Here is a 26299-nt window from a genome sequence, read left to right as displayed (position 1 = left end):
ATTGAAAATTGATTGCGGAGTCGAGTTTGAGTTCGGTACACGAATAACTCGAAAATTAATTTCCACCATAAATAATCACCAATTTACTCTTAGTTATAAGTAATTTATTGTTTTTGTAAGCCACTTCCTACAAACTAATTAATATTGAATAATTAGTCTCTTACAAACAGAACTCAGTTAAAATTGATTATATTTAATCCAATTTTATCACGTGTCATGAACCAACATGCCAAAACTTTAAATTGTCAAGTAAAGACATAAATAAGTTTATATTATTATATGTCTAACATTCCCCTCCCACTAGAGTTCCTTACTATTAAGTGTGAACAATGCTCAAATTCACCTATCTTCTTTTGAAATTGAACTTTTTGTTAGAAGAATAGAAATGGTAAGGATTAAATTTTAAATCATTTAATCATAAAAACTCTAATACCATTTCGTGAACGAATTACTAAAAAGGCTCAAGTAATTAAAGTAAAGTTTATGAATAATTTTACATTATATTCGTACCAACTTGTACAGCCTACAGCCTTGAAAATGATATGCATAAATGTTGTGCTGGTACATACAAACAAGGGTTTCCATCCCCCAATCCTCATTCATAAAGCTGTCTTTTTTTTAACAAGATGAATTACTTTTCTTGCATTACTAGCAAAAGATGACAAAGAACTCCAAAGTACCTAAGAAAACTGCTCTCCCTAGAAAATTTATTCTACTAAAAGGCAAAATTCTCCATACTTTCCAATTCAGGCAGGAATTATATTTATTTCAACTCTTCAACCCTTCTAGTACATGCGTGTATGTTGTAATGCTTTTTTCCTCACGAGTTGCATTTATCTTCCATAAAAAGCCTAAATAAAAGGTCAAATTTGAAAGCGCTTGCTATGCTTGGAAGAAGAAAGAGCGTGTTTGAAATTCCTCAAAGCAAGGCGCATGATGCCATACAAGAACCAGAAGCAAAATCAATTTGATTTGAGTGTTCTAAACATAGTCCTAAACAAGGAGAATGTGGAATAGATTAACTTACAAAAACTAAACTACTTATATGAAAATAACAAAGCAGTATCCACTGTTTTGGGGTCCTCTTCAGCCAGCACATAAATCTGGCTAGTTGCTACTAAACATGAAACATGAAAGAGAAGTTGTCTTTTTCCAAAATATTTACAAATAACTGTAGTATCACACCACCCATCGACAAAATCCAGGAAGAATATAGCAGGGAAAGAACAACTTCCTCCTCCCATCCGTGTCCTCATGAAGCCCAGAATCTCATCTTACAAAAACTGAAGAAGAGAAACCTAGCTGTTCAAAAGAGTGAATACACAGCTAAAAATGTAGGAGGGATGATAGGGGGAATGTATCCATCATACAGAGGGAAAAAACATCCAAAACTTCTCGGAATATGGAAGGAATACTCCAACCAAACTCCGCGCCTGAACTAGGATCAGAAAGCAATGGATCATATAATTGTATGAATCCAACTTCATGCTCCCCTAGACAAACTTATTGGTTGATAGGATCAGTTCGACCCTGCACAGCCATCCTCTCTGAGACATCAGCCAAAGAGCTTAGGTTGCACCTGATCAAAGCCTCCACAAAGTAACAAGTTTCGTCCCTCGTGTTCCCATCAGGCACATCCACCATAAATGATTCAATCACCATTGTACCAGGTCTCCCATCAATTACCTCTGGATGGACGGTGATTATAGAAGAATAGTTCTGCAAATTCCATATAACATGATTAAGTTTGTATTCAGTTGGCTTACAGCTGATGATAGAGCTAGTACACACATCTATTAGTGTCAATATAACATCATGAAATGAGTAAACTTTAAGTTAGACTGTACTTTAAATGCATATCACCAATTTGAACAAATATCCATGCATTGTAATTTGTGAATCCAAGAGTTTTCTATAGTGCAGTAACCCTGAATAAAATGCAAGTTGTTAAGTGTCTGTTATGCAACAATGAAAGCGGAGTTTCACAATTTCGAAAGCATGCACAACGTGGTTTCTTCAAAGCAATTTTTTTTTTTCAATTATTGTGAATGGAAGTGGAATCAAACAAACCTTCAAAATAGTCTTGCAAGTTTCCACCAACTTTTCATCCCTAGTCGGTGTCACATGTTAAATGATATGATAAAAAACTATAAGACATTGATGGTAGCACTGTAAAACAGTGGATTTATTTTGGCAAATAGAGACCATAGTAATAAGTTGAAAAATAAACCATAATGCAAATTAAATCGAGTAACCAAGGTTGGCATTATAAATTATAGACCAAACAGAGTAAATACCACTGACAAATAGGAGACTCTGTAATCTGTAATGTAATCCACAGGTTTTTCAACCCATTCACTATGTAGTATGTAAAATACATGATAGGACAGGCCGGTCAAAGATTATTGTTTTTTGAGATAGAAAGGTCAAATGTAATGATAAAAAGAAATAAGATCCCAGAAATAATACTAATAAAACAACATAAGCAGGCAAGTGAGAGTTCGATTATATATACCAGCATTTCTTCACATTGTCATTACTTATGCTTAAAAAGTCCATAACTTAAATTCCAAATTTCAAAATAGGATTCAACTAATTTCTTCTGGAAGACAAACTTCAAAAAGAAAACGAAGGATCATACCCTCAGCCTATGGTCACCTCCAACAATCCTGATGCCAAGAATGTGTTCCTCATCATCAAGTTGTTCCAATCTCTCAGTACTGGTTGTAGCTGGAAGACCAGATTTAACATTCACTTCTCTAACGCTTCCAATGCCAAGGTCCCCTTGCATGATACACCTGCTTACAAACGGTTTATATTTCTGGGGCTGATCAAATCTTCTAACCAGCGACCATACCTGACAGAGAGAAATAAACTAATCAGATCAAATAAATAATCATTTTTTTCTCTTCTCCCACAAAATTCACTAAATAATAAAACATGCCATCACATAAACTTACTTCTTCAATTCCATGACACTGAACCACAATTCAATGGCCCATAAAGAATAACATGGGAAGATAATTTTTGTAAAATATATAAATGTTCTGCATCCCTAGTTTACTAAAAACTAGTCTGCAAACAACAAAGAATTAAAAGGCATTGTACAGATAAGAAACTTGGGCGATGAACTCTTGTCATCTTCTAAGAAAAATGCATCAAATTCCAGCCTTAAATTTTTCAGATTTCCTTATTATTCCATTGCAGTACTGCACCCTCTTATATCCAAAAGGATTGAAAATGAAAAGGAATCCCCCGCCCCCCGAAAAAAAAGACAAACCACAACCACCAGCTATATGACTATGTTTTTTATCTTCTGAAATCAGAATTGACAACAAAATTCGAATGAAACCACATAACAAGACAAAGATTTCCGTTCCACCATAACTGATTTCATAACCAAAAACCAACAAAAACTTGCATCCCACGAGTTAAAAAATCCAACTTTTGCAATACCCTCATAAAACCCAAAATCTAGAACAAAATCCATCCCAGAAAAATGACAAAAACAAGGGAAATGCCAAGACCCACACACCCAGATGAGTATACAACATTGGAAACCAACAAAGACACCCGGAAACAAGCAAAACCTCACAGATCTTCAAAGGAAGAAAAGGATAACTTTTTTCCACCGCATAAATCAGACACACCAACCAGAAACACCCAATTCAGAACCCAAAAAAAAAAAAAAACGCTATTTTGTTGGAACAAGGTAAGGCAGAAAAAGCAAACTAACAAGATGAACAGGAGCTCTTATGTGTTTGACAAGTGCAGAAGTGCACTGGTTGTCCCTAGGTTCGTGCCTGTGATGCCTCCTTATATACTGTGTCTCAATAGCACCGTACGACTCACCACCGTTCATCTTCCCTTCTATCTCTCTCAACTAAACTCAACTTTGATTCTGTTTCTCTCTCTCTTCTGATGATGGTTCTGCTCTTCCTGTTTATCTCTCTCTCTCTTTTGCCTATAACATATGGCAGAGGCAACAAGTGGGGAGGGATAAGCTTAGGCTGTACATAGAGAGAGAAAGAGAGAGAGAGAAAGAAGAGTTGGTGTAAAAAAGTGTCAACCTTAGCTTGGCTTGGCAGTACATAAAAAATCCATGAATCCACCGACAATGTTTTATTTTATTGTTTTTTATTTCAACAATGCTTAGCATACATCGATGTCAATATTAAGCATATTATGAGTGGGTGTTATTATTTTATGTATTTCATGTTCCCGAATGCCCTTTCCCTTTGGCCCATTATTGCCTCTTTAAATAATGTAAAGACAAAAGGGATCATCATTGACATTGTGTGAATTTTTTTTAATTATGTATAAATAAATGGTTTTGTTAATATTGTACAAATTAATGTAAAGTGATTGATATATTTATATTATAAATAATAATGATAATCACTAATGGAATCCTTTATTTTTGGTAATTGGTTTTAGAAAAGGAAGTGAAAGTACAGGTGCAGTGACCACATTCCTAAGGTCTCTTTGAGGTTACAGCCAATCCCTGCTGTTGAATTGGCAAAAGCAGCCGCACTGAGTTGAAGTCAAACCGTTAAGGGGGATTGACTTCACCTTCCAAGTTCCAACATTTCCCAAAATTTCATATTAGTTAAAACTCAAAACTAGTTCAAAGATTAAGGCTACATCTTGATATACTGCTCATTTAAGTAACTATTTAACAAATTTTATTTAAATAATAATTCATATTATAAATTTAATGGTAAAATTTATTAGATAAAATAAAAATGGTTTATTTTAATAAATTATATTAAAATAAGTTTCAAAAATAGTTTATGTAAATTATAAAATATTTTTATTAATTATTCATATATTTTTAAATTTTTATTTTAAATAATGGCATTAAAATTTTAAAAATGAAATTTTATTAATAAAAAAGGCCTTTGTTTAGAACATAAATAAATATTATAAAAAAATACAGCATTGAAGTTTTTAAAAATTAATTAATATAATTTAATAAAATAATAAATAACATTTTTATTTATCCTGTTCTCAGTTTTAAATCAATTTTATTTTGATATATTATTAAAGTAAATGTTGTATGATTGTATTTAATGGTATATTTATATTATTTGCTAATTTTAACATTTTGTATTAATTAATCACATGAAAAATAACAACTTTTTTCATATTAATAATATATTAAAATTATATTAGTATAAGTTTTTAAATAAAAATAGAAACATCAAGTTGCTCTTCATGCGTTTCAAAACTACCATAACTATCGTTTAAGTGACTAACAATTTTATTGTATTCGCTTTTTCTAGACCTATTATTTTTTATTTTTTTTTATTGAAATTGTAACACTTTGAATAATTTTAATCAACAGAAGGAATATTTTCACATTTGTATAGCCAGGTATGTGTTTTTATCATAGGGTTTAATTTATTTTTTAAATTAAATGCATAAAAAATAACTATTAATCTAATATTTATCAATATTAACTAACTGAGGTCACAAAAGACATCTTTATATATATTTTATTTGTCCAGTATAGAAAAATAAATAATTAAAGTACATATAACTTACCTCTCATTGCTTCATCACAATTAAAAATAATTAATAAGAGCCTCTTATTATTTTATATGTTTATTAATTTTTAAAATGAAACAATTAAAGAACATCCATCCAAAACATCAAATCAGATTTTGACATATAACTAATTATTGCAATTGGGGGTGTCCACTGTATATCCACTTGTGGGTGCAATAAATGCATTATCTAAGAATAAGTTAGTTTTAAATTCAGATTTTACTTTTAAGAAAAGGCAAGAACACAATAAAAAAAAGTACCCAATTTTTAATGAGATTCATATTATTTGTAATTTTTCACAATGGTTTCGTCATCTTCCATCCAAGTTCACTAATTTGTTTATTTACTTTTTGGTACAAATTTTCACGCATGTTTCTTCTAAGGTATATCCCGCAGCATCTTTCTCTCCTAAAACATGTGTGGATGAGATGTGCCACTTCACAAAAAGACAAAGTTGCACCAATCAAACTTTATTTTTAAATTCTTTTTCAGAGTATCAGATATGCTTGATAATACAATTTTAGAACAAAATCAAAGTAAGGCTAATTTTATTTTTCAATTAAGAAATTTACATAATGACAAAAATATCAATATTTTAATTTGATTTTATTATATTATAAGAATTTAATATATATTTTAATTAAATGAATGTACTTTTTTGTATTTTGATTAATTTAAATTATCTAAAAATATACACATTTTTTACTCAAATTCTCTCCTCTCTTACTTCTTTTAATAATTTTTTATTAAGTAAAGGTTATACTAATAAAAATTATTTTAACAATTAACATTTTTCAATTAATAATATTTTTATAATGATAATAGCAAAAAGTGGAATAAAAAAATAAAATGAAAATTTTTTTACAAAACTAAATTTAATAACTTTTTCAAAAATAAAAATATGCAATTCATAATTTAAAGAAATAACTTGTTAGTAATGGTGAAATATTAATGTACAATTAACCGTACGCGTTGAACAAAAGCATATCAAACCAACATGCTGACTTCTCATTAATTAAATTATGAAAGCCAAGACCACGTCACCAATCGATAACGTATTCACAATCAAAAACAAAATGAGTATAAAAGTTATAAAAAGAATGAATAATTTTTTAATGTATTTCCTGTAATTTAAAATAATATCAAAATAGGATAGAAAATATGTATTTATATCTAATTCTGATTAAACATCTCCTCAAAACTTATAGGAAAATGGACGAAAGAAGGGTTCAATTTTGTTTACCTTTATTTTATGTCTCTTCTTCCTATTAATGTATAAGAAATAATTGTTTGTAGCTAAAAACATTTTAAAGTAAATTAATTTATATTTATATTTAAAAAATTATGCTAAAATTCAATATAAAGTGATCAACTTATTGCAAAGACTATAGTTTTTATTTAGTTAAAATATATAATTAATGACATAGATATATTTTTTAATATAGCGAAAACTTCCATAAAAACGATACAAAAATTATATGTGAAAAGTTTTGATAAAAAATAAAAATTCAACAAACTTTTTTCTTTCTTGATGCATCTAAATAAATGCCTTTGAAGAGTTTATTTATTTTCATTGCGAGTGAAAATCCAATTAAAATGATAAATTTTGTGCAAGTGTTTGAACGAAATATTGCTAACTTTGAACTAGATTTGGCAAGAAATCCCCTTTATAGATATCTCTCCCAGCGTGTATATGTTAAGACTTTTTAGGCTATACCTTCCAATCAAACACTATGATAGGATTTGAAGATATATCCAATTGTGTGTTACGGAAAGGGACCAATTCCATGAGGATAATTAATAAAAGATTGGTGATGAGCGTTGAAGTTAGAACATTTGAAACTTTTTTCTCTTCCCAAGTTGTTGATTCCTTAACCCATATTAGTCATATTCTTAGCCCCCATACTAAACCATGTTCACCTATAAATAGTAGCTAGACCCTTGCATCATTTGAAAAGAGAAAAGGGAAAAGAACTTGAATGATATTTTTAGACATTATTTTGTTCTAAATAGTCACAAACCCTTTCCATAAAATGACTAGAGGATGAGAAACAGCTAAGATGATGCATGTGGAATTTTATAAGACCACGTATTCACAACATGAATTGTTTAAGTTCAGTGGTTTATTCAATATATGGAATCCACCGACCATGGCTTCAAAATCAATTGTTGTATTGTTCCCACCCATTTGGCTGAGAAATGAAATGACTTTTGTGTAGAGTCACTTGGGGGACAACTCTGGTCCAACCCCATGCTATTGGAACAAGTGGATACAACACGACAAATTTGCTATAAACATATGAAATTGATGATCACTTTAATATCGTACCCAACTGTTTTTCTTAATTTTAAAAACCATGTTGGAAAGTTACTGCTATCTTAGATCCTATTCCAATTTTAGAATCAAAGTCGATCTTATCACCTCCTTCGTTAAATTAATTAAGGGCTCAGTTATCTCTACGTCTAAAATTTACACATCTTACTTACGGGGAATCAATTGTTAATCAACTAGTTAATAAGCAAATTAATTTCTCCGAAATTTTTTTTAGTGTTTTAGTGTTAAGTAGTTGATATATTCTCTATTTTTTAAGAGATTGTTTTTAAAAAAGTTATATTTTTTTTCAATATTTATATAAAAAAATTATTATTTTTATCTTAACTTAACTCTATAACTGTGAATAATAGTATGTATTAAAATGATAAAAATTTAGTAGAATTAAATAATTTTAAATATAATTTATTTTAAAATAATACTTTTATCCTGTAATGTAAAAATAATTTTTTAATTAAATATTAATAATCATAAATTTAAGAAATGAAACTTGAAAAGTAATTTCTAAATTTACAAAAAAAATATGATTTTTATAAATATAAAAATAAATATTCATGAAAAATATAAAATTTATAAAATAAAACAAGAGAAGCTTAAATAACAATTTTAATTTTTAAAATTTAGAGTAAAATTAATGAATTTACGAGTAAAAATAAAATTTTTACAAATAAAGCAATTTAAATTTTATTTTTAATTAATTTTAATTCTAAAATTATTAATCTTTAATATATATTTTTATAAAATTAAAAAAAAATTATATTTATCCTTTATAAGTATGGAATATTTTTAACTTTTTAATCATTAAAATGATAAGAATGTATTTTTTTATAATATTGTAATTAATTTATTTAAAATAATATATTAAATAATTATAATATAATTTTTAATCTGTGTGGTTTAAATAAAAAAAATTATCAATAAAAACAGGACAAATATATAATATTAATTAATCATTAACTCATTGTTTCCTCCAAGCTGTGTGACTGACTACTTGCCACAGATTCCACAGTTCCTCATTTGGACACTTACAAATATTAAATGGTACAAAATGAAATTTCACTAAAATTGTAAATTATGAACCCAACTTAATTTTGTTCACTTACCCATCATTATATACATATTTTAAAAAACTTTTAAAGCTAAAAACATTAAAATTACGTTGATTCGTGCTCATTTATCAGAGAGTCTTTTTTACTATCAAGCATTGTTATTTATAGCTAAACACAAATGGGTATTAAATATGTTATTGCTATTTAAATTTTCCTAATTTGGAGAGGAGAATAACTTTTTTTCTTTATAAAAAGTTGGATTAATCAATATTGGTATCCCACTGTTGTTCAAGTAATTCAAAAATTTTCAGTCGAGTAGTTCCCGTAGCGTTGGGGATAACACTTACTAGTAATTAATTATTATGCATACTACTTAAATACAAATTAATGACTTTCAATTAGATGCACACCCATTGCACTTTCCTTATTCTGTAGTCACACATCGTTTTTATTATCTCACTCATCATTTTTCACTTTTTAATTACTTATTTAATCAAGCGGGTCAGATTTGTACCTTTGTTAATTTTCTTTATTCAATGTTCAAATTTATTATATCAACATTAGGCATAAGAAAATATTCCCTCTAATCCTATTTATAAAAAATACAAGACTATATTAATTAAACAAAGGAAAGTAATTAATTTAATTATATTTTTTATAAATATAAATTTTATTCTAAAAATACTCATAATATTAAATAATGTAGTTATTAACTCATAAATATATATTTAATAATAATAATATAAAAATAATTTAACAATTAATATATCTTAAATATATTTTATGTTTCTTATAATTAGGACAAAAAAATAATTTTTTTATTTTTTATAAAAAAACTAAAGGGAATACTATAATAACAAGTTTTATTTTGCTCAAAATAATCTTTATTGTTAGATGAGTAATGTAGCTATTCTAATTTAGAAATAGTTAAGATAAATATAATTATATGATCATGTAAATTTACTCATAAAAAAATGTAGGCAATGAAATATACGGATAAGCAATAAGATAATTTTAAATCAATTATATTACTTTTTGATATTTTGTAAAGGTATATTCTTATGATCATTAATTTATTTGCTAGTTTTAGTATTAAATTAAAAACAAATTAGAAATAAGAAAGAGAGCATATTATTCATGCAAAACATGGGTAAAGAGAGGTCTAGATACCCAATTACTTGTTAGGTATTAAAATTATTATTAAACTAGTCATGTGATACGATTAAAAATATTTTTCTTAAAAGAGTAAGTGGATAAAGATACTCTAATATCTTATACAAATTACTGATTATCATATATATACATCAGGTATGGAATTTCAAGTGTAAAGGAATATATTTTCCATGCAAATTAGGGCATCATACGATATGGATATTCTTCTCCTTTCTATATGCTTAAATTTCCCCTCATTAATTATTTGGAGATGCTATCCAAGTGCACGTATGCAAAGCATTAACTTTTGTTTCAAAGAATCAGTCCTATGGATCAACAACAGTCACGTGGGCGGAGCCTTATTCTTCTAAGATCATAGACCAACCTATTGTGTAAAACTAAAGTGCAAGGGCACCATAGATTCTTTTTGGGGCACCAATTGGAATTATTTGCATCTGGGTTAGGTCCAATAATGTGTGGTTTCTATATGGTTTCTTAAGGTTTCAAAGCTAGAGGCAAAGGACCATAATGTCTTTGTGCTAGGGACTAAGATATTTGAGCCATGTTCAATGTTCCAATTCTATTTCATACCTCCTAAGAAAAACATTTTTTTCAGTTCCACAATGTTAAAGTGATAAAGTTTACAGCATTTGAAGCCATATTTTTAAGGTAGTCACTTAAGATTGGTATAAATGGTGGGTCCTAAACCTAACTTGAGTTCGTAAAAGGACGGCTAAGAATTTCACACTTTTTCTCTCCCTCTCTCAAGAGATGGAGATTTAATATTGAACTTGACATAAAGGGAATTTGCTTATCGTTTAACATCATGCTTTTAAAGTGATTCAGTAAGTTATATATTATACTACTTGAGTTAATAGGAATTAATAAAAATTTACTTATCAAATATATATATATATATATATATATATATATATATATTAAAAAATTAATAAGGAGGAGAGATGCAAATAGATTCTCTAATATTCAAATTTCACACGATAATGTTATGCATGAGTCTGTCACCTTCTTTATTAATTTTTATAAAGCTTTGCTTATTTAATATCTTTCAAGAAGCAATAGATATAAAACTTAAACATAGCATAAAATACTTAATTAATTGAACAAAAAATCAAATATCACAAATTCAATTGTTTACAAGTTTATATACATTACTTTGATCAAACATAAAAGTTCTGAAAGTTCATCCCCGTTTAGATAATTTGACATCATTTTTAAATAAATAATTTCATTAAATTGTTGTCTTTTAAACAATGATTTTATATTTACGAATTAAAATCAGTATTTAATAAATTATTTTGTATTGACGACGAAAGCTACGCGAGTTTCATAGTTTAGATGTATCTTCTCCCTGTAGACCACACGCTTATACCTCAAAAGAGAACAATTGTCCATAATGATCCACGATCAACCACCCTGCCCACGCAACTCCAGCTTTCAACGGATATATCCTTTATTTAAATAATTAATAATTATAAAATAATAGTATACTACAAATAATTTTATTTACAGACTGAATTTAAGTAGAAAAATATTTATTATATTTTATATATTTGATGTCATAATTTTTTAATGAAAAATTATTATTTTAAATACTTAAACTCAATTTAAAATTTGAGATTTTTAAAATCGTATTGTATAGAATTGATTTTATGATTTATTTATATATTAAAAATAATTTTTTTAAATATAAAAAACGTTAGTATCTGATATCTTTAAAACACAAGTTAAAAATAAATAAATAATAATTTTTTATTAAAATTATGTTGAAATATATTTAAATATATAAAAGTAAAATTTTTAATAAAACGTTTTCATTAAAAAAAAGCAGTTAAAGATAGCTCTTTCAAGTAATACTAAACTTTTTCCCCAACTTTAAATCCCAGAGATTAATTGATTTGGTATCATTTCAAACTTTACTTGCTGGGTTAATAATTTGGCCCAACCTTTTGACAAACCTATGTCTGTGTTAGGTGGGCATGCGCCCAATAGAAATTCAAAGTTAACCAAAGGGCAACACATAATTAAAAAACGTTTCCCTCAATTAATGCTCCTGGAAAGATCAAACAAGAATTAAATGTTGTAAGTATCAGGATTTTATCTCATTATTATAAGGTGGAAAAACATCCAAATAGGAACTGCCAAGTGCCAAGTGTCCCAACAAAGCACAACATAAATCTATTGGTATCCATGCCTTGGAGAAAACACGGGGCAATTTTATCCCATGCATAGAGTATCTGATGTAATCCCATTGGACTATTATAGTTCCTTTGTTTGCGACAAATTAATGTTACATAGTACGTCCTTTATATCACTACCCTAAATCAAAGTGGAACAATTTTATTGGATCATATGCAAAACTGGATGCACTGTAGTAGGTTTTAGAATAGATTGAGGTGCAATAAAATATTTTTTCTTTTATTTTCAAGCAAAACCACTATTTATACCTTTTAATGAAAAAAGCCCTTGTTTAGCTTTAATGCACTTGTGGGGGATAATTTCACTCACCAAAAAAGAACTGAAAAAACTAGGAAGCATTGTTATTTGCAAAACCTTATTTTAGTATAATAACTTCTTCTGGGGTATGGCCAAACTGGACTCCAAGGATGCCCTGATGTCTAAATAGGAATTTTACAAAGAAAACAAAACAAGTGTGATGTTTGGAATTGAGCGCCTGTTTGTTTGATATCCATAATTCTATTTTTGGTGAAATAATTTTTTTTTAGCTTCTCACAAAACTTATTTCAGTAGTTGTATAAACGGAGTTTGGTTCTTAATCCAAACAGGCTATCAAAGTTATTTTAACGTTCAAATTAAAGGTAAAGTATAGAGCAATATCAATATTAAGAGGCAAATTGTATGCGTGGGAGAATATCTTATTTGAGAGTGTTGATCCTATATTTAAAAGGTGTGGTGTATACTTACTCAAGAAATTGCTCGAGGTAATGAAATTTATAGTATAAGGATTAAAGGAAATTTTATCTTTTTATTCGATGATAATGAAGAGATAGAGAAGATGATCTCTACGAGTTCAGATACTTGGTACACACACACACAAATAAAAAGGTTAAATAAACTTCATAATTGTTTCTAAAATGACCCCAACTCGAAATCTAACACGAAATTCAAATATAGCAGGAAACAGTATGGTTGTGAGTAATGTTAATTAAGGATCTTGAGCAGTGAGTTGGTGCACAAATTTTTACACTTGGTGTTTTTTAAGAGTTTTAATTAGACTTATTCATCTCTATCTTCGAAAGAGTATATAAATGAATGAAAGGGACAGCAATGCGTGCAGCCAAACTAATGCATGTGATGTGGGCATGTAAGAAAATTCAATTTCTTGCTAGTTTATCAAATTCCCCATCAACCTTTTTCGGATTAACATGGAAGGTTTTATCCTCGGCAAATAAGGTTTAATTTGTTGTGTGAACCAATTAAAGCTACTTTTTACCATAGACCTATTAGAAGAGGGGGAAAGAAGACCAATAATTTATCACCAAAATTGAATAGGGACACTTTGCAAAAGAAAAGTGTCTGGTAAGAACTCAAATCCTTATCTTAACTACAAAAAGTTGTTGGACCACTTCCTGTGTCGTGTTTAGCTGCATATATAATAAAGTTAACCAATATTTACAAGGCATTCAAGGCCTTGAACACGTAGCAATATAGTCACATCAAATATCAGATTTTCAAAGGTGTTGGTTTTTGATAGGGTCATTTTGCAAATCTCTGGTCAATTATATGATAGTTCTCATGATAACACACAGGAAATTTGGCTCTTCTTTTGAACTCTTTAGGGTGCATACTTAGCTATCAAGGGTAATTCTTCCTTAGATTCCTAGCGTGCTTAGAGTTTGTTGTTTTCTCTTATTGCCATTTGATTTGATTTGATTTTATTTTATTTTTCCACTAGAACAGCCTAACTGCTTTAAAGGGCGTATTATTACTTTAGTTATCAAACTTTCGGTTGGATTTATCCAAAGTTGGTCCTTATAAGAGAAATATTGTTTGTCTTTACTAGAATACGAGTCAACAGAAAAAGATAGTAGTAACCAAGTATTTGACTGAAGATAATGATCAAAATATTAAGTGAATATAACACTAGACTGACTCTGACTTAGAAGAAGATTGTTTTACGTAATGTTCAAAAGTGGGTTATACATAATTGAACTTCCTTTTGTCCTAAAATGTCGTAGGATTGACTCTTAGGCTGTTTCCATGGGTATATCCTTATAAATATGACTCTGCGATTAATCTTGAACTAGGGAAGTACTTAAGTAAATAATGGTTTTTTACTTAGGGACAAAGTGCTTGATTAGTTTACTGGAAGAATCGATTGTTTCAAATAAAAGAAAAATAGTTGTAGTTAAATGTGCATGGATTCATTTAAATAATTACCATGACCGTCTACACAAATTACGAAATCGGTTCTGGGTCCCCTTACATCAAAGCAAACAAGCAAAAAAATTAACTTTCACCATCAAATAAGTACATATATGTAAAAGGACAAAAATCTGCTGACAGTAGAATATTGATTGTATATAAGTAGAATGCGAAAATAGGAAGGATTATTAGATAAACAAGCATACAAAATTTAAGGTCATTCTCTTTGTTGGTTGACATAAAACATCCTAATTTTGTATCTTTGATGAGCTTTTATTTGAGCTTATTTATACAATTTATCTGATAATCCAAGATCGCAAGTTCTAAAATGATTTGTACTTTCTCTCTATAAAATACTTCATGATTCTATACTTAAATATTCGTGGCATGAATTGCTCAGATTTTGATTTATATTTATTTACAATTTAAGTTGATAGTATGAATGAGATTAGAGAATCTCACATATAAATAATGGTTTTGGTACAATCTGTGAAATCGATGCACTTCATATTTCCAACAAATCGTGGATTTAGTAAAAGCATGTAACATGGGGAGTTGAATCCTTAGGTGCAATTAACTAACTCATTTTAGTATTTTTAATAGATCATTTTGTTTTCTGGTCAACAACGAGGTAAGGATTAAGTGGGACACAAAGTAAAGGACTTTATACGAGGAAGGCCCATGTTTTCAGACCTAAAATATAGGCCTTCATAGACCAAAGAAATTCCTGCCCAAGTAGTTCAATGTTCTTCCATGTCATAATAGTCCATTAAAAAGTTTGATCCGGGAAATCTAAAACAAAAACGAATCATGAATTGATTAAAAACAATTCTCGACAAAAAATAATAATGAAAGAAAAAGAAAAATATGGATTATTAGATTTTATTATGGACAATATTTAAAAACAAATTATGTGACTTTTAAGTGATTATGTAATTTAAAATAAATGTAAACTTTTATTATTTATATATAATTACTTATATATATATATACACACACCTGCACAAAGCATATTGCGTGAGAAGACTTTGTATAAAAATAATAATTTAGATAAAATAATTACTCTCATCTTTTACTTTTTAACGCGTTTATGTTATACATTTTTTCTTTTTAGTAAGTCTTTCATTTTTTTATAATTAAAAGAAGTTCACACTAGTTTGCCCAAAATAAAATTTTCCAACGTGATTAAAGTGTATTTGAACTATTTTGGTTGAAAAACATAAGGTAAAAAACCTTATTGCTTCTACTCGAGAAATTTATGTTATAACAACATATTGTTTATAGCCTAAGTATATAAGATTTTTTATTTTTTTTTTACTTTTTGACAAGTCTTTATAAAATAAACAATAATCAAAGAATATATGGAGTTTTAGTCAAAACGAAAGGGCATGGAGTTTTAGTCAACATGAAAATATGTTTTTAACTAATTTTCATAAAAAAGTTGTGATAAAAGAAATATGATTTTTAGTAAAAAAAAATGACATTTCAATAAATTTTTGATAGATTATTGAATGGTTGTTTGTAGATGAAATTGCAAGATACAAGAATGTCAAAGTTGATTGAAAAAATATGTTTAAAGGTGTTTCTAGAAAGCATTGCAATTGTTAACAATTGTGGTTAAAAATCAGTCAAATAATACTTTATCAAGAAAGTCAGCTTAAACTATTATTAATGAAGTATTTCAAATATAAAGTTTTCAAAAGAGTTTGTGTTGAAATACTAATGTATTGAAAGCCGTTATAAGCAATAGGTGAAGACAAGTGACAAATATCATGAATGATATGCAATAACGGTTACAAAAAATTGTTTTAAACAGTAATATTGTACAAAATCATGTTTTAGGTAGTTTTATAATATTGGGTTTATAAATAGAATTTCAAATCATAGTAAAGTGGATCAGATGTTTACAATTAACGACTCAATAATTACCAACATGTTAAACTTAAACAAAAACATATTAACAGAGCTTTATCTTATTAAAAGTTGTACATTTTAAAATTGTAAAGTACTTTTAATCCAACTGTTTACTTTGTTTTTTATTGTTTTATTTTCACATTTTCTTGCAATTCTTCTTATTCTTTTTTTTTTACTTTGCATTATGTATGTAATATTATTAATTCATTTCATTAAAAACATACTATAAATAACTTATTGACAGAATCTAAGATTTAATCTCATATTATTTTTGAATTTATTTATTTACTAATAAGTTCACCATAAATACGTTCGAAAGGTAAAAAAAGTCATAACTTAAAACCTTAAAAAGTAAAAACTTCAATTATGAATAAGTAATTGATATAAAGCTAAAGAAAATAGGTCTTACGAAACTAACATGAAGCAAATAGAACCAACGTGTAATTTTAAAGTGATTTTTAGTTTGAACCGGCTTCCAATAATATAAGTTATGCTAAAATGTTAGTTACACTATTTTTACACTATCAAATGACTTTATATTATATTTTTTTTAATCTTAAAATCTACCATTAAATTTTAAAGTTTCTATTATATAAATTGTATTCACAAAATCTGATACCAATCCAATAATATTTAATAGTTTGCTGACTATTTTTCACTGTGAACTTATTTGAAGACATTACAAAAGTTAAAAGATGATTATGACAATCAAAGTTATTAGTGAAGCATTAATAATTTGTTGACTATTTTTCTTTCAACAAAAAAATGTAAATAATTTAGTAAGTAAAAAAAAATTTAAAATAGAAAACAAAATTACTATACATTTAAAATATTTTGACCCAATATAAATTAAGAATTGTCAAAATCAATACTTAAACGAAGGATTGATTTTGAAACTTTTAAACTACAAGATAACCAAAAAACAGAACAAGAGTCCAAATTTAACACGAAATGGGCCGGGCTTTTTCTAACGGGTGTGATGATATGAGAACGCAAATTGTTTCAAGTGACAAAAAAGTCCCAATCAGGGGGGGAAAAGGGGAAATAATTTACTAATTTTCTTTCCTTTTTCTCTATGCTGCTTTTGTTCCTTGTCTATCTCACAAGATTCTATTATCACCCTCATAGGCTCAGATTGCCAATAAATTTTTCGCATTACAAAAACCAAAACCAAAAACCCCTTAAATGCACATAACATTCACAACACTCTTCTCTCAACGCCGAACCCCCTTTCATTTCTAGCCTACTTCTTCAATCCCTAATATTCATTCATATTTCACAACCACTCCTCGTTTTGCACCCTTATCTCCATCTGTACCAGAACCCGTTTTTGATCGCACCCCAACTCCTCTCACCCCTAATTTTTAATGCCTACGCATTTCTGTGTTTGCCCACTACGCTTTTGATTCGCCTCCACACTTCAACTGTGTTGGGATTTTCCCTTTTCCATTAGGGTTTTAATCATCTAAACTATTCTCGTATTGTATAACAGAGCAACTTTTTTTTTTTTTGATTCATTTGGGTGTTTGTGTTTTTTTGGGGGGGATTTGTTTGGTAGCTGGTGGGCACTCTGAAATTGTGTGTTTTAATCTGTTTGTGTTATTTTTGGGTAATACCCAGGATTGGTTTAGTGAAACTTCACAGTTTTTTCTTTTTTTTTATATATAAATTTTTTGGAACTCCTGAGGGTGCAAAGTCCTATCTTGTCTTGTTTGTTGTGCTGGGGTAAAAATTCCCCATCATACGTTTGAGGGAAAGCACTGTGACAATAGCTACTGCTGCAAGCTTTTTGTGTGATGCTTTGTTAGTTTGAATATTGGTTGTTGGGGTTATCTAGAAGGAGCTGTGTTGGTGGGGGCGGTGTCTTGGCTTGGGTTGGTTGGTGTACTTGGGAGGGTTGAAACATAGGCTTGCATGGGAGAACATGAGGGGTGGGCACAGCCACCAAGTGGGCTATTGCCAAATGGGTTGTTGCCCAATGAAGGTGCCTCTGTGATACAGGCGCTTGATTCGGAGCGGTGGTTGAAGGCTGAACAGAGGACTGCAGAGCTGATTGCCTGTATTCAGCCTAATCCACCCTCTGAGGAGCGCCGCAATGCAGTTGCAGACTATGTCCAGCGGCTGATCATGAAGTGCTTCCCTTGTCAGGTTGGTGTTTTGTGGAGATTGCAGATTATTTATTGCTTAAGAACTTTTAATTAGTGAGTTGTGGTTTATTTTAGCTATAACAATGCTATGATATGTTAATTATTGAAGGATTTAAGCACATTGTAAAGCTATTATGTGCTATGGCAAGTTTTTTAATGAAGTGGCAGTAGATCAGAAATCCTAATTTGTGCTTAAAAGGTTCATGTATGATGTGTTTGCAATGGGGATGTTAACATCATGGTTTTGATAGTGGAATTATGTTCTCCCAAATAGTGAAAAATTATGCATCATGCCTTTTTAAATTTTGATGTGGTGGCAAATGGGTATAGTGGCTTTATTTGTTTCATCCAGGAGAGCATCGGTAATATCCTTGATGTAAACTTGTAGACTTGTAGTTGTATTTACACATTATGGTGTAAATGATTATCTACAATTGCAGGTGTTTACCTTTGGGTCGGTACCCCTAAAAACTTATTTGCCAGATGGAGATATTGACTTAACAGCGTTCAGTGAGAATCAAAATCTGAAGGATACATGGGCACATCAGGTTCGTGACATGCTGGAGAATGAGGAGAAGAATGAGAATGCAGAGTTTCATGTCAAAGAGGTTCAGTACATCCAGGCTGAAGTGGGTTCCTCTAACAGCAGATTTTTTTAAATTGTTGAACACTGACCGTCACTCTGCTTAGAATGTTAATTAATTATCTAGTTTGTTAATGTCAGTTGCTTTCTCAATATGGTTGAGATCTTTCTGCCATGCTTAAGTTTGGGTTTTTCTAGAATTTATTTTGACGTTTTGTGTTGCTCTGCTTTGTCATATTCATTGAGGACAAAACCTGTGTGGTCATTTTCCTATATTTAATGAAACTCACCTACTCATACATAGCACTAGTGCACTGGATTATGCAAGTACGAGGGGACTTTTTAAGTGGTTGTGTGAAATTGTTACAGTAGCTTAAGGTGATAGGTTCTATCACGCTGGTGGAAGAACAAATCCTAGTTAAATAATTGTTAGCCTGAGAAATACATATTTCATGCTATTAATTGCTGAAGCATTTTTAAGTACTTAGAATGATGTGCTTGCTATTTGTTTTCTGACAGTTATAATTATTGCTAACTGTCTAACTTGATTTAGCATTTTGAAGAATGTTTTGTAGTCCTTCTATTGGGATTGTAGAGGCATTATTTTACATTGATTCCCTTCATATTTGCAGGTGAAAATTATAAAGTGTCTTGTTGAGAATATCGTAGTAGACATTTCATTTAACCAGCTTGGAGGGTTGTGTACCCTTTGTTTCCTTGAGGAGGTAATTTGGTGTATCACAGAAATCTCACAAGTCATTTGATAATGTGACATTGATATTGTCTTTTCTTGGATTTACAATAATTTGAATTTGTTGCTGTAGGTTGATAATCTGATTAACCAAAATCATTTATTCAAGCGTAGCATTATACTGATAAAAGCTTGGTGTTACTATGAGAGCCGTATACTTGGTGCCCACCACGGACTTATCTCAACTTATGCTTTAGAAACCTTGGTTCTTTACATATTTCATGTTTTCAACAATTCCTTTGCTGGACCACTTGAGGTAGCAAAAATTGCATGGCTTGCTTTTATTGTAGCGTTTTTTTTTATTGATTTGACATGGTATTGTCTTTGCTTACATAGGTATTGTATCGATTTTTGGAGTTTTTTAGTAAGTTTGACTGGGACCATTTCTGTGTAAGTTTATGGGGTCCAGTATCCATTAGTTCACTCCCAGATGTATCAGGTAGTTACATTCTAGCTGAAGATTCCCTTGTGTACATTGATTTAGGTTCATCTTGTGTATTGATTATATTGATCTTCTTCGTTCCCTAACATTGTCCCCAGCTGAACCTCCTCGAAAAGATGGTGGAGATTTACTGCTCAGCAAGTTATTTCTCGATGCCTGTAGCTCAGTTTATGCTGTTTTCCCTGGTGGCCAAGAAAATCAGGGGCAACCCTTTGTTTCCAAGCATTTCAATGTTATTGATCCTTTGCGTGTCAACAATAACCTTGGTCGTAGTGTCAGTAAAGGTGTGTTGGTCTCTGAAAATTTGGATCTGGTTCATTATATGCATTTGTATTACTGTGTGTCAGATTATAAATTGGACTGAGTTCATTTTGTATTCTCTGGTACTTGTTTTTAATGTGACAGTATTAGCAGTTGTTCCATATTATGGACTTCGTGATGTTGGAAGGATTAAAAAAGATACATGGGATTATGGACTATGGTTATCATCTGTGGATAAGCATGCATGTGTCTTTTGACACACTGTAGTCTCTTTCCCTTTTATTGTTTTTCTTGTCATACGTAAATTTATGCATTGGATGTGTAATGAAGAATGCATAAAACTCATAAGCAGATATTTAAACATGTCTCATCGTTTTCATGGTGACCTGCGATATTTCCCTACACAAATATGGTAGTTTGATTTCATCTATGTCTTTGGAGTCATCATCATGGAAATTTTATTTTCATTGGTGGTAATGTAGAAATCTGGACATATTATAGAAGATTGGTGCTGTAATTGTTTGTAGTTTCTAATAATTTGGGTACTCATTTTGGATTTGAGAATCATGCAAAATGATTTTTTTTGCCTCCTGTTGGAGATACACAAGTTTTATATTTGATTGTCATAAGTTCCCCTGAATTATTTTTAATTAATTTATCTTTTTGGCTAGTTGCTAATCTTGCATATGTGATTCATGTGAACCAGGTAATTTCTTTAGGATACGCAGTGCCTTTGCATATGGAGCAAAACGGCTGGCTAGATTACTTGATTGTCCAGAGGAGGAATTGTCTTTTGAGGTCAATCAATTCTTTTGGAACACTTGGGACAGACATGGAAGTGGGCAACGACCTGATGCTCCAAGCAATGACCTATGGCGTTTGAGGTTATCTAGTCATGACCAATTACAGAGATCTGAGAATCTCCAGAACAATAACCACAAAATTGATAATGCCTCCAACTGTGAATTTAATATGGAAGGGGAACATGTTCCACGAAGTGGTTTATCTCAGTATAGCAATTTATCATCTGAAAACTCATATAAAAGTGTTGTTTCCACAGTGTCACATTCTCAGAGTCAAAAGAGTTATGGAAACCAAAATAATTCAAGAAAATTTGATCATGTACGAAGGGAAACTAATTCTAATCAAGGTGCTTATGTTGATAAAGGTCAGAGAAATGTTAAAGCTGATAACCTAGCGAGTGATATTCAGGGGAGATTTCTATTTGCCAGGACACGATCTAGCCCAGAGCTGACTGACTCATATGGTGAAGTATCCTCCCAAGGAAGGCGTACAAACGCAACAGAAAGTAGCAAAGCCCATAATTCCATTGCAAAGTTGGAGAATAGTCATAGGAAGGACCTTGAACCTGATGTAGCTGCAAGAGTTGATGAGTCATCTGCTAGGCACATCTCATCTCGCCAAGTTCTTGATAGTGCTGCTGATTTAAACAGTAATCACGATGATTCAGGCTCAGGTGTGATGGGAGAAGAATTTGCTTCTGTTCCTGGAGCAGGTGGAATGCAGATGATGCATCAGGAGGAGCAGGACCTTTTGAATATGATGGCTTCTCCCGTAGCTCAGGGTTTCAGTGGTCAGGCACATGTTCCAGTTAATATAGCTCCAGGTCACCTACCATTTCCCTTTCCACCATCCATTGTTGCATCAATGGGATATGCTCAGAGAAATATGGGTAGCATTCCCTTTATTGAGGCTCCTTGGGCTACAAATATGCAATTTCCTCAAGGTTTTGTCCCTTCACCGTTGACTCCATATTTCCCTGGCATAGGATTGACCTCAAACCCTCAAGATTTACTTGAAACCAACAATGAGAATTTCAGCTCTGTTGAAATGAACATAGCCGAAGCTGATAATGATTTCTGGCATGACCATGAAAGGGGTTCTGCCAGTGAGGTTGAAGTTGATAATGGAAATTTTGAAATGCTTCCAGATGATAAACAACAGTCTACTTCAGGTAATTTTAACTCTGCCCCATTGTCTCGGGTAGGCAGCTCCAGAAGTTCTTCAAGAGGTCAGCCAAAGTTTACTAAAGAAAACCGAGGGTCAACAAGAGAAGAGCATATTGATAATTTTCATTATCAAGATGATCAGAGAAATGACATTTATTTTGATGATAGAACAGCAAATTCTGAGTTGCCCAGTGCACCTCCTTCGGGCTCCTTCAGGAGTAGGACCGCTTCTGAAAGCTCTTGGGAAGGATCATTAGCCAAATCCTCGAAATCAACAAAGGAAAAAAGGGGGAGGAAAAATACTCCTTCAATGCCATCTCCTGTTTATGGAAAGGGTAAGAATACCTCAGAAATTTCATCAAGTCAAGCAGATGATGAAAACAGAGAGTGGACTGCTTTGTCGACTATGCCATCTGATATGGCTGAAAGAAGCACTGGACCCACACCTGGTACTTCCATGCATATTCCTAGGAATCAAATATCTGGTTATGAAACTGCTCAGACAAGTGGATCAGACTCTCCATTACCCATAGCTCCTGTGCTTTTAGGTCCTGGTTCTCGCCAAAGAACAACTGATAATTCTGGGGTTGTTCCATTTGCGTTCTATCCAACCGGGCCACCAGTTCCGTTTGTTACAATGCTTCCTTTATATAATTTTCCAACTGAGTCTTCTGACACATCGACAAGCAACTTCAATGTGGAAGAAGGGGCAGATAACAGTGATTCAGGTCAGAATTTTAATTCATCTGAGGGATATGAACAGCCTGTGGTGTCAAGCCCTTCTAATTCTATGACAAGGGCAAGTATTGAGTCATCAGAGCACAAGCCTGACATTCTTAATAGTGACTTTGTTAGTCACTGGCAAAATTTGCAATATGGCCGATTTTGTCAAAACTCACGTCATCCGCCTTCAATGGTCTATCCTTCACCTGTTATGGTGCCTCCTGTTTATTTGCAGGGTCGATATCCTTGGGATGGTCCTGGAAGACCACTTTCTGCTAAGATGAATATTTTCAGTCAGCTTATGAGTTATGGGCCACGTCTGGTTCCTGTTGCTCCTCTCCAATCGGTTTCTAATAGACCTGCAAATATTTACCAACGCTATGTAGATGATATGCCACGGTATCGAAGTGGGACTGGAACCTACCTTCCAAATCCGGTATGATAAATTTCTATGAAACCTGGTTCTTTTTCTGCAGTTTTATTTTTTCTTCTCACGCGTGTACCAAAATAAAGAAGTGTTCCCACTTCAGAACGGGTTCACTCTGCTTTTTGGTTCTGCCGTTTTCTTTATGGTATTTTTCCTTCTCTAATTATTTCAGAAGGTTACTGTTCGGGATAGACATTCCACAAATACGAGAAGAGGAAATTACCACTATGATAGAAATGACCATCATGGTGATAGAGAAGGAAACTGGAATACAAACTCAAAGTTGCGAGGAACTGGGCGTGGCCATAACCGCAACCAAACAGAGAAGCCCAGCTCAAAACCAGAGCGGGCAACTAGTGAGAGCCGAGTTGAGAGACATTGGGGTTCACATAGACATGAATCTTTCCTTTCTCACCAGAATGGTCCAGTCCGCTCAAATTCCACACAGAGCAATCCTGCCAATGTAGCTTATGGAATGTACCCTATTCCAGCCATGAACCCCAGTGCGGTCTCATCGAATGGACCTTCAATTCCATCTGTAGTAATGTTGTATCCTTATGATCACAATGCTGGCTACAGTTCACCAGCAGAGCAGCTTGAGTTTGGTTCTTTGGGACCAATGGGTTTCTCGGGTGTCAATGAACTGTCACAGTCGAATGAGGGAAGTCGATCCGGTGTAGCACTTGAAGAGCAAAGGTTTCATGGTGTCCCTGCCCAACGATCATCACCAGATCAACCCTCTTCACCCCATGTTTCAAGGTAAGTTGTTCCTGTCTCCGTGCATGTTTGGTTTAACTTATTTTAGAAAATAATTATTTGCTGTTTCAGATTCCTGGTTGAGCTTTCAAAAAATGAGCGATTATTTCTTTAGAGTTAAACTGAACCAAACATAAAACTACCCCTTTTGATTGCCCCTTGTACTCAAAAGACATCGTCAAGTCTTTTAGCTCATTTCCTGGCCATGAAATATCTTATTTCATATCAAATTATTATTATTACTATTTCCTTGGGCTGTTTCTTAAATGTCTCATTTTATGGTTTTCAACAGGGCCCCCTGATTCTTCTGTCAGATCAGTGGCCAGGAGGAATTAACAACTGAAAGGGGAGGATCTTACTCCTTTTTCATATCAGGACTGGGCAGGGCATGCAAGTGGAGAATGCTATATAACTTGAAACCTGTCCATTTCAAGGCTTTGTATTGTTGTTTTAAAAAGAAAGAATGTAGGCCCCTTGTGGCGGCTTGTGCATGTACACTCACAGGTTATTAACCAACTTTGGTTAAGTTTGTCTTTCCAAGACCGTGTTTTTAGGATGAAGACAGTGGTGACAAAGAGGATGCAGGACCAGGACTCTCCTCACAGTCTACCAAAAGGAAAAGGGATGGAAGACTTTGTGGTTAGATTTTTATTGAAGGTTTAGACACATTTGTAACTCAATCAAAGTAGAAAACTGGCTTAGGTTCAGAATTTAGAAATTTTACCATGTTATAGATTTGTCAGCTTCTCTATTATACGATGTTGTAGGGTACTTGTTTTAGAACATGCAGGAGATCTTTGTTGAACTTTTGAACATTGTTTTAGTTTAGCAATAAAATTGTTATAAGATAGTATCAGATGTCATTTGCATTTGTCTTTCTACGATTTCTACCTATAAAAAAAAATTAATTGGATAAAACGAATAACGATAGTCTTTGAAGTATATTTTCATCATATAATTAAAATTTGATAAGTGGTTGAAGTGTTTTTTTTTTGGGGATAAAGAAAAGAAGCAAAAGGTCAATCCTTCATGAAGTAAATAACTATTAGTATTAGTGTATTTATAGAGTTTTTTTTTTTTCCATTATCACAGTAAGGATGTATAAAGAATGAATTGTGGCTTAGTAATCTTGATTCCAACCTTATAAAAGTTTGGTAGGATCATTTGTAGGTCTAAATCTGACTCGATAAAGTAAGGGATAAGACTGGATTAACTTAATTTATTGATATAATATACAATTTTAAACATTATGTATAATTAAATTACAAAATAAAAAGTACACACGCACACCAGCCAAGCATTTATTCGAGTTGTACCGAGAGTGAGGTTAGGCTGGGGTTAGGTGAGCTTGAGTTGGATTCACAAACAAGAATTTATTCTAGTTTCTTTGTTTCAAACTTGAAAGTTCAGAAGTTATTCGAGCTTTTTTAGGTGCAGTAAGAAAGCAGAAAAAACGAAATTTTGATCCTCTACAAAAAATTGACTATTGTGAAATAAGATTGACTAACTATTTAGTATTATAGGTTTTTTATAACCATTGGATGTAAATTTAATGGCAGAGATCTTTGCTTGCCTCTCCAGCAAAACTTTTTGTTTGCGACATCTATCGCAGATGTAATAGCAAGAATCTCAGAATGTAGAAAAACCGTGGTTAAAGAATATCAGCACCTTTATATCAAACTTAATTCATTCATAATAACGCCAAATTTAATTTTGCTCATTAAATTGTTAACTAACAAGCTACATGTACATGACTCTATTCGTCTTCGATCGTAGCAACTGGGGTAACATTTTTGTGAAATTGAACACATTTTATATATATATCCTTTAAATCATAA

At 31.4% G+C, this 26299-nt stretch overlaps 2 protein-coding genes across 5 annotated transcripts; one reads left to right on the top strand and one right to left on the bottom strand.

Moving 5' to 3' along the window:
* Nucleotides 1–356: 356 nt before the first annotated feature.
* LOC113849080 (abscisic acid receptor PYL9-like) lies at nucleotides 357–4113 on the bottom strand. The gene is made up of 3 exons (XM_027478680.1): nucleotides 3737–4113; nucleotides 2642–2857; nucleotides 357–1719 (listed from the first exon to the last, which is right to left on the bottom strand). Exons 1-3 carry the CDS (start codon nucleotides 3860–3862, stop codon nucleotides 1504–1506), a joined length of 558 nt encoding a protein of 185 aa, XP_027334481.1. The 5' UTR covers nucleotides 3863–4113; the 3' UTR covers nucleotides 357–1503.
* Nucleotides 4114–17517: 13404 nt separating this feature from the next.
* On the top strand, nucleotides 17518–25328 carry LOC113849902. 4 transcript variants are annotated; one of them, XM_027480140.1, is made up of 9 exons: nucleotides 17518–18549; nucleotides 18989–19177; nucleotides 19764–19856; nucleotides 19956–20138; nucleotides 20219–20321; nucleotides 20423–20608; nucleotides 21292–23714; nucleotides 23878–24464; nucleotides 24754–25328. In XM_027480140.1, exons 1-9 carry the CDS (start codon nucleotides 18316–18318, stop codon nucleotides 24761–24763), a joined length of 4008 nt encoding a protein of 1335 aa, XP_027335941.1. In that variant the 5' UTR covers nucleotides 17518–18315; the 3' UTR covers nucleotides 24764–25328. The 4 variants fall into 4 exon arrangements, with proteins under 4 accessions (XP_027335941.1, XP_027335943.1, XP_027335942.1 ...); XM_027480142.1 differs by having other exon boundaries at nucleotides 17518–18555; XM_027480141.1 differs by having other exon boundaries at nucleotides 23881–24464; nucleotides 24754–25311.
* Nucleotides 25329–26299: the final 971 nt, after the last annotated feature.

Source organism: Abrus precatorius, unplaced genomic scaffold, assembly GCF_003935025.1.
Source record: "Abrus precatorius isolate BTA unplaced genomic scaffold, Abrus_2018 Scaffold9, whole genome shotgun sequence".
Lineage (NCBI taxonomy): Eukaryota > Viridiplantae > Streptophyta > Magnoliopsida > Fabales > Fabaceae > Abrus > Abrus precatorius.
This window is presented reverse-complemented; position numbering and strand designations above follow the sequence as displayed.

Excerpts from the sequence above, each read along its gene's own strand:
- LOC113849080 (XM_027478680.1), bottom strand. The coding sequence starts at position 3,862 with ATGAACGGTGGTGAGTCGTACGGTGCTATTGAGACACAGTATATAAGG. Across the intron at positions 2,858-3,736 it reads TAAGAGCTCCTGTTCATCTT|GTATGGTCGCTGGTTAGAAG; the intron begins GTTAGTTTGCTT and ends TCTCTCTGTCAG. Across the intron at positions 1,720-2,641 it reads GAGGTGACCATAGGCTGAGG|AACTATTCTTCTATAATCAC; the intron begins GTATGATCCTTC and ends TGGAATTTGCAG.
- LOC113849902 (XM_027480142.1), top strand. The coding sequence starts at position 18,316 with ATGGGAGAACATGAGGGGTGGGCACAGCCACCAAGTGGGCTATTGCCA. Across the intron at positions 18,556-18,988 it reads GCTTCCCTTGTCAGGTTGGT|GTGTTTACCTTTGGGTCGGT; the intron begins GTTTTGTGGAGA and ends CTACAATTGCAG. Across the intron at positions 20,139-20,218 it reads CCTTTGCTGGACCACTTGAG|GTATTGTATCGATTTTTGGA; the intron begins GTAGCAAAAATT and ends TTGCTTACATAG.